The sequence below is a fragment of the Aquarana catesbeiana genome, linkage group LG06, assembly GCF_042186555.1.
Source record: "Aquarana catesbeiana isolate 2022-GZ linkage group LG06, ASM4218655v1, whole genome shotgun sequence".
NCBI lineage: Eukaryota > Metazoa > Chordata > Amphibia > Anura > Ranidae > Aquarana > Aquarana catesbeiana.
Window position 1 is genome coordinate 336,603,481 of NC_133329.1, and position 26,149 is coordinate 336,629,629.

Here is a 26,149-nt window from a genome sequence, read left to right on the forward strand (position 1 = left end):
ATTTTTTTGTATTATTACTAATATTATTTAATTTGGTGGTTTTAAGTTTTCCTCAAGAACTAGAACTATTTATTGATGGTCTTTTTTTATTGTTAAAGGACTATGGTGTTAAATATGGTAAGCAGTTATTTAGCCTATTTCTCAGTGCAGAAAGTAATGTATTGCTGAACTTTTACCCAACTTAAATGTTACATAAACCTATATTGCTGAAAATAAATAATAAATGTACACTGTCAATAAAATCAGTTTACTATCTTTATTATTTGCTGAGAAGGAGCTGCTAATGTATTCAGATAAGGTTCTTTAATTTTAGCAATAGCTATCTGTTTTTAAAAACAGTAGAATCCAAACAAATTAATCCTCCATTTTTGCGTACAGTGTATGTGCAGGACAGGTTCTTCCCTCATTACATCTTAGAGCGGTTGCAGAATATTTTTACTAGCCCTAAAGAGGATAAGGGGATCCTAAAGGACATTATAGTTGTCACAAATTCTAGGAGGAGCACCTTATTGTATTAAAACTGTCTTGTAGTCTATTTACAGTACAGAACATTCATGACATAAAGTTACAAATTTTCTGCATATTATAAAAAATGTCTCATAATTACTGCACTTTAATGCTATTAACATTAATGCGTTTTAACTCAGCAGGTGACCATCACTTTTTAAAATTTTAAACAAAAATACACTTTTGCAATTCTGTTAACTACGGATGTCAGATTTGTTTTTCTAGCGTTTCATGGGAGTCTGTACTAGGCATGATAAGTTTTGTTTCATCAGCTATGCAGCAAAGCATTACTGGACAGTTTTTAAAATATTCACAGTTATGCACCTCCTTGGACTGTGAGATAATATTATACAGGTTGAAAAAGCGGCTTCTTAGAAATACAGTTCAATCAACAAACCACAGGTGTATGGATCCTAAGCGAATAGTTTCTTGCAAATTATTTTTGCTTTTCTTTCATTAGCAAATCAAATGGTAAGATAGAAAAAAACACTGCCTTTTGTGATACAGGTCCATTCAGTCTTGAATAGACCAATATATTTTATTTGGAAAATTGCAGGAATTGTGTCTTTTACACCCATTGTCATCTTCACCTCCTATTACTACTGCTTAAGAATTAATTTGCAAACTACAGACTGCCTACTCATACCTAATGCATGTGTATCTTATTCCATAATTAGGGCACTTGACAGTATTACTGGTCGTTACAATTTATACCTAAATCTTTTTTTCTTAGTGATTGATTTCCACTTTGAATGTAAGTGCTAGTAAATTGTATTATTGATTCGCCTTTAAAGCATGCAGTAATCTTTTGCAGTATACAGCAAGTGTAGCAATTGTTTACATTCAGACTTCATTAGAATGCTGGTGGGAACTGACAGATCATTGACAGGTGTGTAAAAATGTCTCCTCCGCTTTTGTTTTGCAGAACATCCTTGACCAGTGTACGCGAGAGCAAGAGTTTAAAAGCATTTTCTTTTCCTTGTGCTATTTTCATGCCTGTGTGGCTGAGCGGCGCAAATTTGGTCCCCAGGGGTGGAATAGAAAATATCCTTTTAACATCGGAGACCTCACAATATCTGTGAATGTTCTCTACAACTATCTGGAAGCAAACTCACAGGTATGGTGTCTGACTTTGAAAAGTGATTTGTTATACATTTTTATGGATAGCCAGGACCGACCTTTGACAAATTTACATGTATTGTTTTTGAACTTTCTAATACTTGTCATTACTGTGGTACATATTAATAACATTTGATGCTCTGCAGTGTACATATTTAATTGTATTACTGTTTTACTATATGTTTTTGAACAATATGTATTGCTTTCCTTATTTTTAGAGTAATATGATAACATGATGGCAAAGTGAAACTGTAGCACAGAAATTCTAGAATATTTACCGCTTTACTTTTTAAATATGCTATAAAGAAGTTTAGGTAATATGTATAAAAAAAAGTTGTTCAGTAATCAGACAATGGGCTTGATTTACTAAAGCAACTTAGGCTGTTCCCATAGCAAAATGTATGTTCACTTTGCAAAGTAAATTATAGTAAGTAGGGTGAACTCATGTTCACTTTGAATACCCAATCATGGAATGAAAATTTAAAAAAAAAAGTATTACTGCAAGCACATGATTGGTTGATTAAACTGAACACAGCCTCGCCATATTTTTTAGATCAGTGAACATTCCCTTAACTAAGCGAACAGCCGATCCATTAGTAAATAAACCTCTATATGTGTTATTTGTTACTGCTACATTAGCCAGTTTAAGTTTGTTTTTCTTTTTTAATTTACATTTTAAGGCAAGCTTTTCTGTTAAAAAAATAATAATAAAAACTACATAAAATAAATGAGGGTGAGCATCACCATTTGGAATAATTAGCGCTAGCGTTTAAGCACAGAGCAGTGTTGCATTCTCCGGACTCTACCAAACGTTTTGCTGTGTCAGAAATGTAAACAGAAAACCTCTATACTAATGCCAATTGCTGCCAATTACTCTACAGCAATAATACAGGAAATAAAAGCTATTCCTACGGTGCCTTTTAAAGCTTTACAACACTGTGATCTAAATAGTGTGCAATAGAATTTCTGAGCTCTCTTTCTGAAAATGTTAGTAGCCTGGCCACCATGCAAATTATGTAACTTTAATGTTTTGTGAATCATTGACCTTTAACAAGTATGCAGTTCAAGAGTTCTGACATTAGTGGTTGCATACTTATTTGTAGTCAGTGAAGTCACAGGGTCTGCACAGCTGCCAGGTAACTTGCATTTTCAGAAAACTATCAGAAATGGAAGCAATTCTTTCAATTTCTTTTAAATGTAGTCTTTTTCATGTAGAAAAAATAAAACAGGATAGGTGTTTGTATGATAAAAAAACAGAGGCATTGGAAAGCTTTGTTGTTGCCTGTAACAACCATTTTAGAGAGATAATTTTCTCACCTTCACTAAGAAAATGAAAGCTGGAATGGATTGTGATTGCTATGGACAAATCTTTAAAGAAGATGTTCAGTCCAACCCACGCAGATGTTTGAACTTATTGAATTACAGTACAACTGCTGATTTAATAAAGGCGTATAGAATATTCACTGAGCTTGGTGAATAAGATGCAGCTGTGTTCACTTCAGTCAACCAATCATGTATAAACAAAAATGTTGTTTTTTTACAGTTGGCCAGTATGATTGGCTGTTCAGTGTGAACATAGGTTCAGTTTTTTCACTAACCTAAGTGAACATTCTCTGCTCCTTTAATAAATCAGACCCAAGAGGCACCACATATAAGGTTCATATGTGACAAATTATGATACTTTATATCTCACATTACCAGCAACATGGAAAATTTGATGTTACACTGTAACTAAGTAAAAATCATGTGCAGTTACTTTACATATTGTTCCTACGCTGTGGCACTATGGCCTTTTTCATATATGCCAACAAAACAGCTGTACCTTCAGCAGTATACACCCTGTATATTCTAAACCCTTTTCACTAGGTACTGTGTTTACCCTTTTACACTTTAAAATGCTGGTCTCTGTGTTTTGCAATAAAAATGCTGGTCTCTGTGTTTTGCAATTACAACATAAGTTCTGTTTTAGTTTGATTTAAACTTAATCTTCACCAAGATATTATCACATCAAATCTTACAGAATCCTTATAATAAGCTGCAGTTTTTGCCACAGGATAACAGAATGGATGTACTTTCAGGTGCCCTGGGAAGACCTTCGCTACTTGTTTGGGGAGATAATGTACGGCGGTCACATCACTGATGACTGGGACAGACGACTGTGCCGTACATACTTAGAGGAGTACATGCAGCCCAATCAGGTACCTCTGATTAAAATACAGAGTTAGAGCTCCCTCTTCTGGGCTTTAAAGCTTTAAAATCCTTTTTTTTTTTTTACTTTCAAGTAACAAGTTATCTTATAATTCCCTATACACAGGGTCGGATTTTCCGACGGAAAATGTGTGATAGGACCTTGTTGTCGGAAATTCCGACCGTGTGTAGGCTCCATCACACATTTTCCATAGGAATTTCCGACACACAAAGTTTGAGAGCATGCTATAAAATTTTCCGACAACAAAATCCGTTGTCGGAAATTCTGATCGTGTGTACACAAATCCGATGCACAAAGTGCCACGCATGCTCAGAATAAATTAAGAGACGAAAGCTGTTGGCTAGTCCTGACGTACGTGTTTTACGAACGATTGGATTTTCCGACAACTTTGTGTGACCGTGTGTATGCAAGACAAGTTTGAGCCAACATCCGTCGGAAAAAATCCATGGATTTTGTTGTCGGAATGTCCGATCAATGTCCGACCGTGTGTACAGGGCATTAGAGTTCCATGATCTAAATGCCATTTTAATTTCCCATGTACATTTTTTGGATGGCAGCATTGAAGCCTCTTGCTGATATCTTATGTGATGCACCTAAGCAAAGTCAGACAAGAGCTTTTATTATATTGACACTTCCACATGCTTATTAATACCCCCATCAAAGCATTCTCTGCAGCTATTACCTTGTGTACCGCCACCCCCTCCCTTTAGAATATAAGCTCTATGAGCAAGGCCCTCCTGTACCTTTTGTATTGAACTGTACTGTAATTGTGTTGTCCCCCCCTATACATTGTAAAGCGCTGCGTAAACTGTTGGCGCTATTTAAATCGTGAATAATAATAATAATGATACAAACATGCTGACAAATGTATTTTATAAAAACTGCTTTGAGTGTTGTGTTTTGGTCATCTGTAGCCATGAGATGGCATTTCAAAGATCTGGCCAACTGGTATTGATTAATAGACACTCATCCAATCCAAGGCTACAAAAATCCACCTTCTTCTCTCTGGATACATGGGTCATTGGTCAGGGAGTATCTGCAGAGTTCGCAGATGGCCCATACATAAAATTGATTAAAATGTTTTTGAAAGATTATCTCATGTCTGTAGACACATGTAGGGTGTCTCTGTGCTGGTCAGAGACACCCTACATTTACCTTACCACAAGGAACATTAAATATTTTCCAACCACTTATTCCCTAGAACAAAGAAATGTGATGTAAATAATAATATAATTATTTATGTAAAAAAAATATATATTTTCCAAAAAAATCTATTATAGTTTGCATCCACCACACCCACCACAGCAGGCTTAGCTTTCTAATACTTCCTGGCAAAGAGTGTAAATCCACCATTATCAGTGGTGGAGATGACTGTGTACATCCTCTGAGTCATTCAGGTCTATTTTTAGCACAGCTGTAGGGAACAGACTTTATAGAGCAGATAACCTGCACAGAGTACCTTGTGCAAGCAGAAAATAATGGACCCATACAGACTAAAAAAAAAACTTTCTGCTACGGTCAAAGTGTATCTCATCCTAGATATTTTTTTATATGTGTGTGTATAATAAAATGTGTGTATTTTATGAATCATAGTCCCTATCATTTTCCTGTATTCTTCCATCCAAGCTACCTGGCTGATCTCCTCAGTCACCTTTTATTGCATGTTCTAAACCAGCCTTTTTTCAATCAGGGTGCCTTAAGGTTTCTTTAGGGGTACCTTGGCAAATTTGGCCAAAAACTGTCAGTTTTACAAGTCAGTGAGTGGAGCAAGCCTGCCTTTAAGTTGCACAAAGCCACAGGATCTCATTGTGCACCATTACAACCTTCCGCTGGCATCCTAACAACCTATGATGTCATCTGTAAATAAGGGGAAACTCGGGTGCCTGCACAGCATCCTTGTTTGCCCCTCTCCATTAGGGTCACATTAGCTGAGTTAGGGAGAGAAATTAAGGGAGAAGAGAAACATTGAAATACTAGTCAGTACCAGTGTGCAAAGGTGGAGGAATAAATCACCCCTAATGTTGGGTGTCCTACATGTGTAGATGTTGCTGTGTTATGTAAAACTATTAGTTTTGTTTTTTACATTTTAGAATACAGTGCTTTGAGATTGTGCAGGATTTTAAAAGGTGCTTTGACTGAAAAGAGGTTGAGAAAAACTATTCTAAACTGACCACACAAAGCACAGAAGCTGATCTGTGTTAGAGTGATCAGTTTTCATCCTTTGGCTACAGGTACAAGACACTGTGCAGACAGACACACAGTATGCCTTTATTGGGTAGTTTGTTCAGCCGACAAATCCCTTCCCATTCAAAGCCTGCCTCTGGCACACACCCCCTCCAAATCACAGCCTGCCTCTGGCACACACACCCTCCTAATAACAGCCTGCCTCTGGCACACATCCCCTCCTTATAACAGCCTGCCTCTGGCACACACCCCCTCCTAATCACAGCCTGCCTCTGGCACACACCCCCTCCTAATCACAGCCTGCCTCTGGCACACACCCCCTCCTAATCACAGCCTGCCTCTGGCACACACCCCCTCCTAATCACAGCGTGCCTCTGGCACACACCGCCTCCCAATCACAGCCTGCCTCTGGCACACACCCCCTCCTAATCACAGCGTGCCTCTGGCACACACTCCCTCCTAATCACAGCCTGCTTCTGGCACACACCTCCTCCCATCACAGCCTGCTTCTGGCACACACTCCCTCCTAATCACAGCCTGCCTCTGGCACACACCTCCTCCTAATCACAGCCTGCCTCTGGCACACACCCCCTCCTAATCACAGCGTGCCTCTGGCACACACCCCCTCCTAATCACAGCCTGCCTCTGGCACACCCCCCTCCCAATCACAGCCTGCCTCTGGCACACACCCCCTCCTATTTACAGCCTGCCTCTGGCACATACCCCCTCCCAATCACAGCCTGCCTCTGGCACATACCCCATCCTAATCACAGCCTGCCTCTGGCACACACCCCTCCTAATCACAGCCTGCCTCTGGCATACACCCCATACCAGTCACAGCCTGCCTCTGGCACATACCTCCTCCTAATCACAGCCTGCCTCTGACACACACCCCCTCCCAATCACAGACTGCCTCTGGCACACACCCCCTCCTAATCACAGCCTGCCTCTGGCACACACCCCCTCCTAATCACAGCCTGCCTCTGGCACACACCTCCTCCTAATCACAGCCTGCCTCTGGCACACACCCCCTCCTAATCACAGCCTGCCGCTGGCACACACCCCCTCCTAATCACAGCCTGCCTCTGGCACACACCCCCTCCTAATCACAGCCTGCCTCTGGCACACACCCCCTCCTTATAACAGCCTGCCTCTGGCACACCCCCCCTCCTAATCACAGTGTGCCTCTGGCACACACCCCCTCCCAATCACAGCCTGCCTCTGGCACACCCCCCTCCTAATCACAGTGTGCCTCTGGCACACACCCCCTCCCAATTACAGCCTGCCTCTGGCACACACCCCCTCCTAATCACAGCCTGCCTCTGGCACACACCTCCTCCTAATCACAGCGTGCCTCTGGCACACACCCCCTTCTAATCACAGCCTGCCTCTGGCGCACACCCCCCCTCCCAATCACAGCCTGCTTCTGGCACACACTCCCTCCTAATCACAGCCTGCTTCTGGCACACACTCCCTCCTAATCACAGCCTGCCTCTGGCACACACCCCATCCCAATCACAACCTGCCTCTGGCACACACCATCTCCCAATCACAGCCTGTCTCTGGCACACACACCCTCCCAATCACAGCCTTCGTCTTGCTAACAGACTAAGGAATACAGACACATTATGGGGTTTATTTACTAAAGCTGGAGAGTGCAAAATCAGGCTCACTTCTGCATGGAAACCAATCAGCTTCCAGGTTTTAATTGCCAAAGCCTTACTGAACAAGGGGAGGTTAGAAGCTGATTGGTTTCTATGCAGAAGTGAGCCTAATTTTGCACTCTCCAGCTTTAGTAAATAAACCCCTATGTGTCTGCACCATGTCCTGCAACCCCACCCTTACTGCCAGGAAGAAGAGAAAAGTGGTCTTATGACATAACTTTTTAACCTTATGAAAATAAGAAAGATCATTTATGAAACTTAGCAAAAACAGTTACAGTGACTGCATAGTTATACCTGTATAAGAACGTGTCTGTAACATTTTATGTCCATGGCTACTTTAAAGGAAAAGTACAGCCAAAACAGCTCGTTTGGCTGTACTTCCCCTGTGGATCAGAGGAGTGCAGATCATTCTGCACTCTTGTGACCCATTTTCAGCAGACAGCAGGCTGATGTCACAAAGCCACTCCAGGCTCGGGGAGGATCGCGACCATATAGTCAAGATCTGCCAACATGCCTGTACCGGCACCCGGCTCAGTCTCTTAGGGAGCCACTGGGAGCCTGAGCTGGTCACTCCTGCCCCCTCCACAGCCCAGGGCTCCAGTGAGTGAGGGGGGGCAGAGCAGAGAGAGGTGACTGACAGTGACCAGCTCGCTTCTCAGGGAGCACTGAGCTCAATCCTTGGTGTTTGATTGCTTGGTTCTCAGTGATAGAACTGGGGGGGGGGGTAGATGCAGCATCGGACCAATACTTCATCCACCTAGGTAAATGTGATTCAACAAAAGAAAAAAATTGCGTACATTTCTTTTAAATGTTCGTTAGGATTAGGTTAGAGATGAAGATGCTCAATTACTTTACACTAAGGGGATATGAAGATGATCTGTTACTTACCTTAACCCCTACTCTGGCCAGCTCCGGTGCTGTCCTGAAACTCCGGCCTTCTTTATCACATACAATGAAGGGGTATTAACTTTGCATTGTACTTGGGGAAGGCTGGAGTGCAACTGCAGCCAGGAGCGCAGTAGAGATGAGGCAGCACTGCACCAATCACATGTGTGAGGGAGCATGCCAGGGAATAGGGTAAGTATTTTTCTTTATTCTGGCACCCCCTAGACATAATAAGCAGCTAACCCTTGCCAGCTTTATAATTTCATAGCCACATTAATTGTGCTTTTTTTTTATCTTTCTGGAGTTCAGTTTGGAGTTCACATGCACAGTGGCAGTCAAAGAGCTAGGAAAATTCATCTGATGCATAACCAGAAACTTTATTCAGTATTCTAAATGAAAATAAGAACTACGGAAACATAAAAAGCAATACATTGAATATAGATCAAAAATAACAAAAACAGCTATGGGAAACAAACATCGCTACACAAGAATTTTGAAAAGCAAATTATTTACGATTAATTTCATTAGAAAAAAACTCTTGTCTTTGCATGACTATTCTCCTAGTCAGTTCAGAGCATCAGACTTTTTAAGTTTATTGTAAAAGGAGTACAGTGAGCACAGAGATGCTGAGAAGCTGAACTGTGTAAATAACTACGCCCATGATGCAATTAAACTAAATGACAATCATATTGCTGGGACAATCAAAGCTCTATGTGGCATGTTTAATTGTAAGGCAAACATATCCGTGATGGGACAAAAAACGATGGTGTGTTAACCTTCCTCATTACTGACACTTCCTGCTCAGTATTGTGTCAGCGACATCTCGGAGGGATAATCACACTGTACACATGCAATCATCACGGGAGAGGAGATTTCCATTGAAATGAACATTGTCAGACTCATTTCACAATTGCAACAAAGACATTGTACACTGTAAGGAGAGTTTAGAGCTAACAGAGTAAGGGTAATCATAAATACATAGGTTCCCATTTACTAAGGGAATAAATCTCACCATAGCTTGTGTTCATTTCAAATGCCCAATCAGGTTCTGGAAAAATCTTTGTTACATTTTGCTTCTAATCTCTTGAATGTGAAATGAGCATATCCTATGGTGAAAAAAGACTGCTGTAGTAAATCGGGGGCATTGTATTTTATTTAAAGAATAACAGTTTCATGAATAGGTTGTAGGTCAATAACGAAGCATAATTTTAGAATCATGGAAATAGCCTTTCTTGTTTGTATATAGGAAATATCTGAATACGGCTAGGCTGGCTCTGAATCATTTAGTTAGATGTGACAAAAGATCTGACATCTTTTCCCTTTTTGCTATCATCACCATGTATGTTTATACTCAAAACAGAACAACTATCAGCATATGGTGAGGTTGGCCATTCGAGGGCTGAAAAACTCAACCATGTCTGTTGTACCATGTTTTGCTGCACACCACTGCACATGTATGATGCAAACAGAAAAATATAGTTCAACAGACATAGTGTGAACAAGCCCTAACTCTGGACAGTAGAGTAATAATAAAAAGATCACTCATTCCCCCTTTCTTCTCCAAGACTGATAGTAATTATGTCTGGAGGATGGATAACACAGAGTAATGCCCCGTACACACGGTCGGACTTTGTTCGGACATTCCGACAACAAAATCCTAGGATTTTTTCCGACGGATGTTGGCTCAAACTTGTCTTGCATACACACGGTCACACAAAGTTGTCGGAAAATCCGATCGTTCTGAACGTGGTGACGTAAAACACGTAGGTCGGGACTATAAACGGGGCAGTGGCCAATAGCTTTCATCTCTTTATTTATTCTGAGCATGCGTGGCACTTTGTCGGTCGGATTTGTGTACACACGATCGGAATTTCCGACAACGGATTTTGTTGTCGGAAAATTTTATAGCCTGCTCTCAAACTTTTTGTGTCGGAAATTCCGATGGAAAATGTGTGATGGAGCCCACACACGGTCGGAATTTCCGACAACAAGGTTCTATCACACATTTTCCGTCGGAAAATCCGACCGTGTGTACGGGGCATAATACTTACCTTCATGCACAATATTGCTATCCTCCTCCCTGCCTGTTCCAGTTATGACAACAAGTCCACTGAAGCGGCTCTTTTCTGGCGATTATTGACTGGTCTTGTCGCCCCCCTCACACTGATGTCGTCATGGGGGAGATTTACTAAGACTGGTGCACACAGAATCTGGTGCAGCTGGGCAGAATAACCAATCAGCTTCTAACTTCAGCTTGTTCAGTTAAGCTTTAATAATATATCCTAGAAGCTGATTGGTTACTATGCACAGCTGCACCAGATTCTGTGTGCGCCAGTTTTAATTTAATAAATCTGCTACAATGTCTTCACTATAATCAGTGCAGGACCAAAGGAAGTGTCATCAGTCAGTATGGGATGTGACTGTTGAAACTGTCCCCCCACATTCCAGCACTGGAGAGAAAAGCACCAGACCACTGGTTGTTGCAGGGCCGTGATGTATTGTGGGAATTAGTATATTATTCCAACCCCTAGAAAAAAATAAGTATTAGATCCTCCTTCACTGGGGGTCTTTTTATTATTACTTTTCTGCATAGAGCTAGCTTTCTTCTTTTTTTTTTAATTGAAGGTATGTATGTACTGTATATGTCATTATTTCCAGTACAAAACTAAAAACAAGTGGGCATAGCTTACAGATGTGTTGGCTAATGACCAGAAAACCTGAAATAACCATGTACAAAGTAGGATACAAGTGGCTCTGCGATTTTTGCTTGTACCTGTGCAATAAACCAGCAGTTCTGGATGATCAGTTTGCTACTGACTGTGGCATAAAGGAATGATTTGCTTAGATCCACTTACTACTGACAGACATCAAGAACTGTAAATATCATCTGATTTAAGAAAGCTGTGCTCTACTGCTTAGTGCTAACCTAATAATTCTATTTAGCAGAACAGTTTGTACAGCATAATTAAAAATCAATATTAAGACCAATTATATAGTTGGAAACAACAGTGCTGTGGATCCTATTTATACCGCTATCAGCTATCTGTTGTACTTCACAGGTACACTCCACACCATGTCTTTGTTGATGATGATGGGTGGTCTGTCTTTGCAAGTCAAGTCTTAGGCAACGATTATATTACCAATTTTATATTAACAACAGTCAGGTTACGTATAAGGCTGCCCAAATTTGGCCGACTGCCACACTGACCTAATGGCTAATGCAACAATCAGGTGAGGAGCGAGGCTTATTTGGTTACACAATGGATGGCAGAAATGATGCAACGTGGAAAGCAATCATTTTCATGAACAGGGGCTTTTTAACTTGTTGAAAGAAAAGTTCAGAGAACTTAAAATGTGCTGCTTCCAACCATCGCCTATGCTGGAATGTCTCTTGTGAGTATTCCCTAAATGTTTCTTTTCCTGTGGTAGGAAATAGTGTGGAGGTTTGAAACTGAACACTCTGGTGCCCAGTTTGGGAAAATACCCTAGAAGAGTAAAATCATTTTGAGAATGGTCATACAGTACATAATACCCATCTTTTCTGAAAGTTTATACATTCTAAACAGATTTAAAACTATATTTAGGAAATAAAAAAAAGTTCCCTAGAAAAGGAAGGAACCTGCTTTATATCCTAAAAACATAGTGTAATCTAAGCCTGGGCTTGACAAACCCCAGGCGCCAGGTCAAGAAATTTCATCCTGGCACACACACCCCACACATGCCACCCCCCCCCCCCGCTATGCATCCTGGGCTCCGCTTACCCATCTGAGGGCCTGGGACCAGCATAGCAGGTGCCGCTGGTTAGAGGGGGAGGGAGGAGAACGGACACACATTCGCTCTTTTCCCCTTCTTGTTGACCCATTGACAGTTTCCCCGGCCTTCAAGGCCGGAATAAGAGCAATAATGCTAGCACCAGACCTCCTTCGTAACACTAAACTGATGATCTATAGGGGGCTTTTAAAGCGTCGCTTATGGAAAATATAGGGTACTGAAGTTTGGTGCTATTTCACAGGTGCATGCAGATTTAAGGTTTGACATGTTGGGTATCTATTTACTTGGTGCAATCTTGGCTTTTTATATTTTACCAAAAAATTGGATAATTTATTGCGTTTTTGTTCACTCTAAAATTTACTTTTAATGTGTTTTTTACTGAAATTTTTGCCTTTTTCCTTTGCTGTAATATCGTGTGACATAAAAAAATGGAAATACCACTATTTTATTCTCTAGGGTGTGTGCTTTCAGAAATATATAATGTTTGGGGTTTGTATATAATCTTCAGACCTAAAATGATTTTTTAATAGTGTGCAAAAAACTGCTTTGGCTGTGAACGGTTTAAATGATAGGTTCACTTTCGGGAATATGTTACATGTTGCACCTGTAAGCTTTGTTAGCTAAAAGAAAAATGGCTCCTAACTTTTTTAGCTGGCTTCTAGGTTCAAAGCAAATTTGTCAAGCCCTGATCTAACCAATGATATAAACGATGTTCCGATTATTTTCCAACTCTGCTGTAGTGGTCATCCCTTTGCTACCTGCTGTGGCACCTTGAGAGGAAGTGAGGGGAAGTATCTTCATTGAGACACATACAGCAATGAAATACACGAAAACAAACCTGCCAGATTTTTATTACTGTCTTGCTCCTAGTGGCCAGATTTCTCCTCATCACCTGTCATGGTGAAGTTTTATTACATCAGAGGCACACACAGCAATAAAAACCTGATAGAAGCTTTAGCTATCCCCTACTCTATATAAATAAAAAAATAAAAAAACAAGAACAAAAATCGAGTATATTGCAGTTTATTAGTCCTTAGATGTGGTGGCTGCGTTGTTTTGTTTTTTTACTAATGCCCCGTACACACGGTCGGACTTTGTTCGGACATTCCGACAACAAAATCCTAGGATTTTTTCTGACGGATGTTGGCTCAAACTTGTTTTGCGTACACGCGGTCACACAAAGTTGTCGGAATTTCCGATCGCCAACAACGCGGTCACCCTTTGGGCTCCTTTTGCTAATCTCGTGTTAGTAAAAGTTTGGTGAGAGACGATTCGCGCTTTTTCAGACTCGTGGTTTTCAGATCATTTTCTGCTGTTCAGTTTGTGCTTGTGGGTTTGTATCTGCTCTTCAGTGCGTGCAAGCAAGTTCTGCGCGACTTATAGTCATTGTGTTCTTGTTCGTTCGTTACTGTTTTTCAGGTCGCTCTTCACAGGCCTTGCTGTTCTTCAGTGCGTTCTGTTACTTCGTTCTGAGCAGCCGACCGTTTTCTAGTCATGTTGCGTATACGTACTCCTCGTAGAGTTCGTGCTGTGCGGGGGCTTGGTGTTGGGGTCCTGACCTTGACACAAATCCAGTCCATGAACAGGGTGGGGAGGAGTTCATGGACCAAGAATTGGTTGCTTCAGCGTGAAAAGTTCTCTCATATGCCTTTGCTCCGTGAGATCCGTGAGAATAATCCTGATGATTTCAGGAACTTTCTCAGGATGACGGACCCCGTATTTCACCATTTGTTGGCTTCGCTGACCCCCTATATCAGCAGGCAGGATACCTGCATGAGGCAAGCCATCACTCCGGAGCAGAGGCTCGTCGCTACCCTGCGGTACTTGGCGACAGGGAGAAGCCTGCAGGAATTGAAGTTCTCAACAGGCATCTCCCCCCAGGCTCTGGGTATCATTATCCCAGAGACCTGTTCTGCCATCATCCAGGTCCTGCAGAAGGAGTATATGAAGGTAAGATTTTTATCCTTTAATATCACATTTTATTGTATTGAATGTTTGATAATATATTGTATTTCTTTCCTCATTCCCTAATTACCATGATTATAATATGCTGTGAATGTCCCCTTTGTCCTCATGCATGCTGGATTTTTATGTAATTTTTTTTTTAGTCCTTCATACATATTTGCCTTCACTAACCTCCCCAGCATGCTCTCCTGCCCTATATTCACCTCATGTAGTCACTTAACAATGTATTTTGTCAGCTCCATAGTAGTGCTTTACCCCAAACACCCCCTAAATGTGATTAGAAATGTGATTAGTGCTTTAAATTCAGGCAGAGTGGCAGAGGCTTTTTTTTTGTGGTGTCCCCAAATCATTTTTAGTAACCCTCCCTCCCCCCAACTGCTAAGTCAGCTGATACCAATTCTCTATCTATCCTCAATCATCTATCTGCTGACTTTGCCAAACCCATACACACTATATCCATCTCTTTAGTGCTCAGATGTATGGATGAATTCCCCAAAGCATGTAGTGCAAGGGCCTGCCTGTATACTTTCAAATGGTACTGTTTAAAGTTTTTGTATCCTATTATTATCTTGATAGGTAATAGCAGAATGTCCAAATGTGCTCAAATGTGTACAGTGTGTATTTATATCTTTGTATTATGACACTTCTTACCTGTCCAGTGGGCTGCCAATAGTGTAACTAAGGAAGGGCTGTTCCAAGTCATACCCTGTATTTAGGCATTCATCTCTCAATGAAGTGAAGAGGGTTACCTGTCCAAGATTCACCCCCCTATAATGTTAGAAATGGCCCATGAGAGGGGGGGGAGGGGGAATATGATAGGTGTACCTTATACTTTGGTGTTGTTCAATTCCCCTTACTAAATGCTATCTGGAGGTTGGCCAAGAATGTTTGTGTCTAATCTGCTTGCCATGTTTATGTGCAAAAATACTAATTTATTTTTGTTTTCCTCAACAGTTTCCTTCCACGCCACAGGAATGGCAGACTGTGGCCTCCCACTTTGCCCAGCGGTGGGACTTTCCTAACTGCAGAGGGGCAATTGATGGGAAACACGTCCACATCGTCCCACCACCCAACTCGGGGTCGTACTATTTCAACTATAAAGGGTTCAATAGTATTGTGATGTTGGCGGTGGTGTCGGCTAATTACGACTTCTTGTATGTGGACGTGGGGAAGAATGGCCAGATGTCCGATGGTGGAGTCATCGCCCAGACGCAGTTCTACAGGCATCTCCAGAATGGCAGCTTGTACTTGCCACCTCCAGAGGACAATGTGGAAGGACTCCCATTCGTCTTTGTTGCGGATGAAGCATTTGCGCTGGGGGACCATCTTATGTGGCCATTCCCGATGAGGACCCTCACCCCGGAACAGAGGGTTTTTAATTACCGGCTGGCCAGAGCCAGAAGAGTGGTGGAGAACACATTTGGAATCATGGCCAGCCGGTTCCGCCTATTTCTGACACCCATCCATATGGCGCAGTATAAACTGAATTATATAATCCTGGCGTGCTGTGTTCTACATAACTTTTTACGCCAACATTCTGCCAACTATGCTGGCTCAGTTGGGCCTGAGGCCGGAATTCTACATGATACAACCCTGACGGTGCTTGAAAGTGGCCGTCCTGGCTTGCCCTCCCTGAGTGCCCGTGATGTCCAGTTAAGATACCTTGAGTTCTTTGCGGGTGGGGGGCCATCAATATGCCAGACAATTTGTGAAGCATTTATCAAATAAATGCTTCACAAATAAATAAATAAAAAAAAAAACAAGCTAATCTTTGGTGACATTTACTGCTTGTGTTTGTTTTAGCTGACCCTGACAGCAATGTGGGGAGTCCTGAAAATGGCGTGATTGTGTAACCTTATACAAAGCACTGTTGGGTGTTATTTACTAAAGGCGTAGACACTTTGCACTCCCAGTGCACTTGAAACTGCACTGAAACTGCACTTGTAGTGCAAAGAGGATTTGCCCTTAGGAAATAACCCCCATTTTCACAGAAAACAGCAATTACATCACCACAAAAGTGTTGTAGCGTTGAGACAATAATCCACACATTCTTGATTAACAAACTTTTTAATACCTGCACAATCACATGTGCATTTAGAAAAGGTTTTTAAAACAAACCAACATGTTTGTTGTATAACAATTTTTGGGATGGCATTATCAAAAATAGAAATGTCCATTTACGATAAAACAGGCATGTGTAAAACCAACAAGAAAGACAAAAAAATTGAACTTACAAAGTTCACATATGGTAAAACTTGAAGGCAATATCAGACATGAGTATTTAGGAACTGTGTTTGATATTGTGTTCAGATGGGGTGAAGTCACCCCTTGAAAAGCCAAATTTGGAAGATGCACACCAATTTACGAATGTACACATGTGCTAGCTGCCATCACGGGGGATCAAGGGACGTGTTTTGGGGGAGCAACCCCTTCCTCACCGCTACTTTATTATTGAGGAAGGGGTTGCACCCCCAAAACACGTCCATTGATCTCCTGTGATGGCAGATAGCACATGTTGGCAAACTGTGTGCATCCTCCAAATTTGGCTTTTCGAAACATCGCTAAAAAATTTTTCAGATTGTAGCACACAAAAAAGAAAGTGATTTTAAATTCGCCCCAAAACATCAATGATGTTATTATTTTTTTTGAATAACATCATTGATGTTTTTCTTGAGGTTTTCCAATTCTAAATTACACCCCATGATCTCCCCGATCAGGATCTGGGCACTTTCTGATGTGAAAGGATCTCGACCAACAACATCACGATCACCTAAAAAGAGAGAAACCAAACAAAAACAGGTATCAAAAATATGCCGGCATCCATCTCTTACCTGAGCCTGCGGTCGCAGACACTCACCTGTTGTGGTGACTAGTTCCACCACGTCTTCTTCCGCCTGCACTTCTTGGGTTGGGGGTATTTCCCCTTCTTCCAGAGGTGGGGGGTCTGTGGTCTCCTCAGATGAGGGGTGTCCTCCGAGTCTTTTCTCCCCTATGTAAAACAAAAATGGTATAATTAGCACACAGATATTTGATGGCCGAAATATAAAGATGAAACATTGCTTGGAAGTGGGGTACAATTGTCTATTTGGGCAGAGTTCCAAGATGTAGCATTTTTATTGTCCTTTGTCAAGCTGCAATACTTTACCTGTCTTGTACAAGCTTCAAAGATGGAGACACCCCTACAGTATACACTGGAGCACCTGTGTGGGCCCCCTAATAAAAAGGGTGTTCTTGTGTCCCACACTAGTGCTCCAGCGTCCAGATGTGTAAACAGCTGCTGAGTGTCCTCTCCATACACAGAATTTAGTTTGCATTTCATTCTAGTAACAAACTCATCTACACAACCAAATATTTTTCAGACAAGTAGGCCCTAAAAAATGTAGGAAAATGCATATGGCCTAAACAATGGTGTTTTAGAGGCCGAAAGAAAAATGTTTGATACGAACGAATAATGGGCCCATGAACATTAAAGTTGCCATTTTAAACTGTACAACAATTCAGAAAAGCATATGGAGCAGCACGAACGTAAGAAAGACAAAAAGAATAGGAACACAGCACAACTACTTACTTTTTTGCAGCACTCTCCGGATCTTTCGGTACTGCTCGGGCTCTCTTAATTTCAGGTCCGACCACCGCTTCCTGAGCTGATCTTTCGATCGTCGTACCCCGAAATTCTGGTGCAGACTTTTGACCACTTTCGCAATGATCTTGGCCTTTCTGATATTGGGGTTGGGGTAAGGCCCATACTTTCCATCATAGTCGGCCTTCTTCAGGATGTCCACCATCTCCAACATCTCCCCAAAGGACATATTTGTAGCCTAAAATCTCCTTCTGGATCGGGACGTGTCCGGATCCGGGCTTTCCTCCTCCTCCTCCTCATTCCTGTAATTAGCACGCACCTGCTGTGTATCCGCCATGTGCTCTTCCCCCACTGCGTAGAATGAAAAGGGGCGGGGAATAGACTAGAAAGAACGTCAGGGGCGGGCGGAGTTACACGCATGCGCAGTGTGTATAAAGCGTACCACACGTGTGTATTACGTACGATCTGTGAGCGGAGGAAGGAGCATTGGAGGTGCCGATCGTAAGAACGAAGGTAAGAGACATACTTGTGCCTATACTGCTTCTACATTGAGGCCTATATTGTAACAAGATTAGGAGAGTTTGGCCTGATATTAGGGTTTGTCTTGTGTTGTGTCTTGCAGTGAAAATGGATATCTTTCAAGATAGTGACTTCATGGCAATATTCATTGACATGTTCAGGGAGCTGCCTTGTCTGTGGGAGATCAACCACCCACATTATAGGAACCAAACAAAGAGGAAGGCAGCGCTGGATCAATTGTTGGAAATTGTGAAGCAGGTGATCCCCACGGCAGACATCACATATTTGAAGATCTTATTTGGTGGCCTGAGGAGCACATATGTAAGGGAGCACCAGAAAGTCCAGGATTCGCAGAGATCCGGAGCAGCAGATGACATCTATGTCCCCAGGATGTGGTACTATGACAGGCTGCATTTTCTGGCAGGCCAGACTGAACCCGGGTCATCACTCTCCAGTCTTTCTTCCACGCTTCCTTCCTCTCCAGCTGAGGCTTCTGACGCCCAACCTGGGCATTCCAGGCAGCAACATGTGGAGGAGCCCAGCTTGAGCCAGGTATAGCATTCCTCTAAATATTTCTGCTTGTCCAATCAATGATGTTAACTAGATGTTAGTTTGCAGTACTAATTTATGATTGTGATTGATGATGCAAAAACTAAAACCATGTCCCTTTTTCATACACAGGGAAGTCTCAGCCAGGAGGTGGCCGGGCAGAGCAGGCTGGCTGATCTGCAGGTCCCTCCCCTACACCTGGAAAGAGAAAGTGGCAGGAGGAGGAGTGCCATAGAGGAGGCTGCCATAGGCCTCTTTTGGAAGGCTACAGAGGCCCTGGGAGCACCACACACTGTGGAGGATGACTTCGCTGCCATCATTGCCTATAAAATGCAGAGGATGGAGGAGGGCCAACAACTCATGTGTGAGTCCTTAATGTTGGAGGCTCTTAATAAGGGGTTGAGGGCCCAAATAACATCTGATACCCACCTTTGTGAACTCACACATGGTCCTCCTCCTCCTCCTGCAGGTCCTCCTCCTTCTCCTCCAGGTCCTCCTAGTCCTCCTCCTCCTCCAGGTCCTACTCCTCCTCCTGCGACATCTCAAACAGCAGGGCCACAGCGTGGAAGGAAGCGTGGAAGGAAGACCAGAAAGTGATGACCCTGGATCCAGTCTGGTCTGGCAAAAGATGCAGCCTCTTGTGGTACCACAGCCTGGGGACACAGATGTCATCTGCTGCTTTCCGGATCTCTGGGACTTCTGGACCAGACTGCACTTCCTTACATATGGACTCCTCAGGCCACCAGTTTTGATGTTCAAGAATTGATGTCTGCCCTGGGGGTCCAAGGCTTCGCTAATTTCTCCTGTTTATCCAGCGTTGCCTCCCTCTTTGTTTGGTTCTGAGCCCTTAATAAAGGAATTTTGGTTTGAATTATACTTGCCTATGTGTGTTTTACTTCAAAAAGGACAGTTTGTTGGTGAGGATTCAGGTACATTTCAAAAATACAATGTGAAATTAACAAGGGACACCAACACCAAACAATCTCCTTGAGATTAAATAATACAAGATATCAATGGTGTTGTGGTAACTTGAGACACAAAACACACACAAAAATATTCTGGAGTAAAACTAAAAATAACATTAAACAAAGATCAGCCTTTGAAAAAATACAAACATAAAATCGAAAAAAAAAATGGCTTTAAATAAAAAAAAACAAAAAAAACTTAGTTATGTCAGATGTGACAAATAACAAGATATTCAGGTAATCCCAATAAAAAAAAAAAAAAAAAAGAAAGAAGTTTGTGAGAAGTGTGTGTGAATATGAGCAGCAAAACTACTTAACCTCCCTGGCGGTTTTCCCGAGTGTGGCTCGGGGTTAAAATTCAGTACCATTAGCGGTAACCCCGAGCCACACTCGGGATCGCATTGCAGGATCCTGGGGCGGCGTTACTTACCTTGTCCCCGGGATCCTGCGATGTCACCCGCAGTGTCCGAGGGCTCCGTCCTCCTCCGAAGCCTCTCCGTGCCAGGCTCCGTTCCCTGCGAGCGGCGCGATGCACGGGGGCGGAGCCTGGCGGCAAATTAAAAAAAAAGTAAAAATCATAACACATACAGTACTGTAATCTTACAGATTACAGTACTGTATGAAATGATTTCACATCCCTTTTGTCCCCAGTGCTTTGGCCCATGCCCTGCATGCAGTTTTATATGATATATACTGTTCTTTCTGCCTGGAAACTGGAGATTGTCCATAGCAACCAAAAAGTGTCCCTTTACGTCAAAAGTGGCTTTAGACCAGCTAGAAAACAGCGATAGTAAATTAGAACACTTGCAGAATTGAGCGATAGTGAATTGTGGGGAAATTTATTTTATTACTATTTTTTTTTTTTTTTTAATTATTTATTTTTATTTATTATATTATAATTTATGTTTTTGTGTTTCAAACTTTATCATACCCGGGATATCTACTAGACTCTTGCTTGGACAGATTTAAGTGTGTTATTGTTAAGATTTACAGACCTACAATATAAAACGCCAAATTTCCATGCAAAATAATGGTACCGCTTTCAGCACCTAAAATCCGAAATAATCATACCGCCAGGGAGGTTAATTCTTCTCACAATATAAAGAAGAAGAGAGTGCGCTGTATTAAACCATTTTTAACATTGCAGCGTGACGAAAGTGCTGTATCCATTGCGAACGCTAATTTTACTAGACCGAGCTGTTCCGTGTCGGAATTTCTTCTGAGCATGCGTGGCACTTTGTGCGTCGGAACAGGCCACACACACGTTCGGAATTGAGGCGATTTTGTTGTCGGAAAATTTTATAGCCTGCTCTCAAACTTTGTGTGTCGGAAAATCCGATGGAAAATGTCCGATGGAGCCCACACACGGTCAGAATTTCCGACAACACGCTCCGATCGGACATTTTCCATCGGAAAATCCGACCGTGTGCACGGGACATTAGACCGTTTTTCTGCGAGTGCAGAAAATGCCTGTTGATTTTCCCATAGGTGCAGTGTCTTTGTGATTTTAATACAGCTCACAGGAAGTGACAAAGTATGCTATCTTCCTTATGTACTACTAGTTACCCCACCTCCATGTAATGGTGATGTAAAGGAGATATGCTTGTAGTTCCAATCAGGAAAGCAGCCTAGTGTGACAACCAGGGCTCCTTCCATAGATACAATGGAGTGACCAAGCATAGTCACACTAGTCTAGGACCAGGTGAAAATAAAGGAAAAGTGCCAGAAAAGGAGAAATATTGCACCCACCTAATTTAACGTCTTGTAAACTACAACATTTTTCGTACATTTTTATTTTGGGATTAGATACGCTTTAATGTAACATGGGGCCTTAGACATTTGGTATTGAGCAATGTACAGTGCATTGCAATCATGTCCAGAGCTCAGGTCCCAGTCTGAACATCAGAAGAAAATGCATGAAAATGTTTTAAAGCTAATCTTTGAATATGCTCTTAAAGCATAATTGCTTACACTATGAACAGAAAATGTACAATACCCTGCAGCTGAGCATCACCATTCTACAGCCATTTTATCTCTTGATGAGATTTAGAGCGACACATCAACTGGCCCCTTGTGTTGCATGATATCATTCCAGACTCATATTTTAAGCCTTAAAATACTTGACCCTCAATATTATTCACGCTGTAAGTTAGTCAAACTTGCTGCACAGAGCAGTAGAAGCAGCATGTATTGAGCCAGACATTCTCTTGATCTCTTGGAACAATGACTGAAAAGAATTGCAGGGACAAGAGAATTAAGGACGGAGTTCCCGCTGGTGAAAGCGCAGGAAACCTAGATCTGTAGCCACCCGCCAAGAAGGATTATTTCTGTTTTCTGTCATATTCAATGAAACTTCTTTATAGCACAAATCTAAGGGTGCCTGGTATACAGGGAGAGGGGGAAGGGAGGGGGAGAAAAACAAACAAGAAAAATAAAAGATTTGGAAAAAGTGGATGTGTTAGTACAAGGTTTCTGCCACAACAGCTTGGCTGATTCTCCTGAAATAATGTCATTGATGGTCATTTAGCTGAAATATCTACCAATCCCATCCCAAGAGATTCATTGTGAAATATATTTCTTGTCATGATGATTATAACCAACATATTCTTTTTTTTTTGCTGTAGTTTGATAGGAAGCTTGCCTTGGCGCCTGGATTTGTGATACCCTCTAACCTTGATTATGAAGGCTACCATAGATACATTGATGAGATGTTGCCACCTGAGAGCCCCATCCATTATGGCCTCCACCCCAACGCAGAGATTGAATTCTTGACTGTGACTTCAGACAATCTATTCCGCACCTTGTTAGAATTGCAGTCACGAGATTCTATAAGCAGAGAAGGAGCGCCTCAGACAGAGGAGGAAAAGGTTAGTCAGATGAAGCTTGTACAACATTGTATTCTGTGCATGTTCCCTGCAGTGCCAGGTTTCAGTGTACTTGATCTTTACATATGACATGATATTTTATTCCAACTTACATCTGTAATATTTGTTGTGAGAGCAATTTTCACTGCTATTAGGGTGATTTAGCTTATTCCTGTACTGTAATTATGCCTCAGTGCTAGGATAACACAAACATTAAATTAAAGGGATTTCCAAAAAATTGAAAGACCTCTGGGTTTCTACCTCCCAAAGCCCATTTAAAAAACAGCACTTACGTTTCCATCCGTTTGGTACTTACATTAGTTACCATACTATTTATTTATTTATTTTTAAGAATATGTGTTGGTTCTTATACAGAAAAAAATCAGGCTAATAAAGTCAGGTTGCAAGAAAACAGCGTTTACTTTTTTTTTTTTTACAAATCATAATAGAATTATTGTGCATATACACCCATAAAATAAGACATCCCCAGTGTCTCAAATATGAGGACCTGTCATAAAATATACCCCAATGGGATCAGGACAAGATCACCTATGTAAGATACAATAAACCCAAGCAGGGTGAGTTAGAGTGTAGGGTTCGAATCCACAGATCAATGTGTTTTGCATTTAAAGTAGCTTCTACAGGACCGTATAATCATTTCACCAAAATGTGCGATCATTTCACTTAGAATATGGCAAAGATGAAATGAGTTATGTTTTCGTATTAGGTTGGTTGTAGAATGATACCCCATAATATACGGTCCTGAGGAAGCTACACCATATGCGAAATGCGTTGACATGTGAATTTTGGACCTTACACTCTTATTCACTCAGTTTTATTGTATCATTAATTTGGTGATCTTGTCCTGATCCCATTGGGGTATATTTTATGACCAGGTCCTCATATTTGAGGCACTGGAGATGTCTTTTTTTTATGGGTATATATTTTTATCATGATTTGTAAATAAAGATAAAGAATGAAACATTTTATTCTAGTATCTTGAGTGCCAATAAAGTTCAACATTTTGGTGGGACTAGCTTCTACACATTTTGTGTTTCTGCATATTGGATGTCGTGCAGTGGGGGTCTCAGTTTTCTTCCATATGGTAGTTTGGTTTCCAAAGCCCCCCTAGCCTCAGCAGAAAACTCTTGATTCTTGATCGCACCCCTAGAAAAATTACAAAGCTCAGCCCAGAGGTCACTTATTGGCTCACTGCTGTCACATTGGGTAAGGAGAGGTTCAGAGAGAGTCCTCGGTCCTGTGTAAGGTCTGACTAGCTAACGGTTCTTCTTTCACTGCTAATAGCTGAATGGAATTATGGTGGAGTGAAGGAGAGGTAGGTATGTGCAGCTGGGCATTAAAATGAGCCTGTTGCTTTGTCCTGCATGTTTCCTTTCCTCTGAAGTGCACAAACCTAATAGATGCCAGTTTAGAATAGCTGGATTCAAGCAATGCTCTTTGACAGGTAATGTATTCTTTAATAATTCAAGGTGCCCTTCATTTTCATCTTGATCAATACAGCACACATTCTCTATATTTTAAAATGTTTTTGTTACAGATGACTTGTTATTAACAGAAAACATGATAATAGTTACTGGCAGCATTCTGTCAATTGAAAACGGAGTGGAACCTCTTGTCCTGCATGCAGGTCTGAACCAGGGGTCCACTTCTAGTTTTAAATGTTAAAAAAAAATCCCTACAAGTCATTTTAAACTACACCAAATATTACGCCAGTAAAACTTGAATGTCTGAATAATAAATCTCCCAAAGGATAACATCATCTCAAACCCTTATTTATCAAAGACAAGTCATTAAATTGGAGAGTTTAATGAGGAGAATGGTTATGATCTAAGGATGGACGTCTTTCCTGTGGAAGAATTCATTAACCTGTTTACATGATTCTTTATGCTATGTGTTCCCTTTGCAAATTCCTCAGTCAGTGTACTAAATTGACTATACTTAGACTCAGTTTTATTTATATATTTATAATACCTTCATATTCTGTATCAGTGACAAAGAATGCTGTTAAACGTAAGAAATAAAAAGCTCACAGTTTTTACTGATCCCACCAGGGAATTCAAGTGGTAGAATAAACTAATACGCATCCAGGTTTACTTCATCTGTCCTCCCCAGAGTCCCAACCTCTTCTATTCCTGCAGCTGACCCCTACAGTTTCCACTCATTATAAGTGTTGCTGTTCTACAGTACTATCTATCCATTAAAATACAATTATGTGTGTGTGCACAAACAAACCACTATATAATGTTTAAAAAAATCCGCATAGACACAATAACGTTGTATACCTGTCTTTTTTCTTTAAAGTGGAAGTAAACTTGTTAGTGGGGGTGAGCTTTTGCCATAATATTCACGCACACACATATCTACTTCTGTGCCGTCCTCCAGCGATGACGGGTTCAGAACCCTGGCTCAACTGCGCCCCTGGCCACCACCATCTTTGTAGCCGATTCTTCTGGGTCCCACAGCTTTCCTCTTCAACCATTGGGCAGCCACAGATGCATGCAGGAGTTACATTGTCACCTGCACCTGTTTTCTGCATGCCTAGAATAGAGGCAGGCTGTGCAGTATCTCACAAAAGTGACTACACCCCTCACATTTTTGTAAATATTTTATTATATCTTTTCATGTGACAACACTGAAGAAATGACACTTTGCTACAATGTAAAGTAGTGAGTGTACAGCTTGTATAACAGTGTAAATTTGCTGTCCCCTCAAAATAACTCAACACATAGCCATTAATGTCTAAACTGCTGGCAACAAAAGTGAGTACATCCCTAAGTGAAAATGTCCAAATTGGGCCCAATTAGCCATTTTCCCTCCCCGGTGTAATGTGACTCGTTAGTGTTAGGTCTCAGGTGTGAATAGGGAGCAGGTGTGTTAAATTTAGTGTTATTGCTCTCACTCTCTCATACTTTTCACTGGAAGTTGAACATGGCACCTCATGGCAAAGAACTCTCTGAGGATCTGAAAAAAAGAAACGTTGCTCTACATAAAGATGGCCTAGGCTATAAGAAGATTGCCAAGACCCTGAAACTGAGCTGCAGCACGGTGGCCAAGACCATACAGTGGTTTAACAGGACAGGTTCCACTCAGAACAGGCCACGTCATGGTCGACCAAAGAGGTTGAGTGGACATGCTCAGCATCATATCCAGAGGTTGTCTTATAATAGACGTATAAGTGGTGCCAGCATTTCTGCAGAGGTTGAAGGGGTGGGGTTCAGCATGTCATTGCTCAGACTATACGCCGTACAGTGCATCAAATTGGTCTGCATGGCTGTCATCCCAGAAGTAAGCCTCTTCTAAAGATGATGCACAAGAAAGCCCGCAAACAGTTTGCTGAAGACAAGCAG

At 41.6% G+C, this 26,149-nt stretch overlaps 1 protein-coding gene across 1 annotated transcript in view; it reads left to right on the forward strand.

Annotated features, from left to right (window-relative positions):
- The window catches only part of LOC141148076 (dynein axonemal heavy chain 11-like), a 1,034,097-nt gene that overhangs the window by 928,256 nt on the left and 79,692 nt on the right, over positions 1-26,149 (forward strand). The window contains exons 80-82 of the mRNA XM_073635228.1: positions 1,433-1,624; positions 3,705-3,824; positions 22,542-22,784. Of these exons, the coding sequence (XP_073491329.1) occupies positions 1,433-1,624; positions 3,705-3,824; positions 22,542-22,784 (555 nt within the window). The remainder of the gene's footprint in view (positions 1-1,432; positions 1,625-3,704; positions 3,825-22,541; positions 22,785-26,149) is intronic.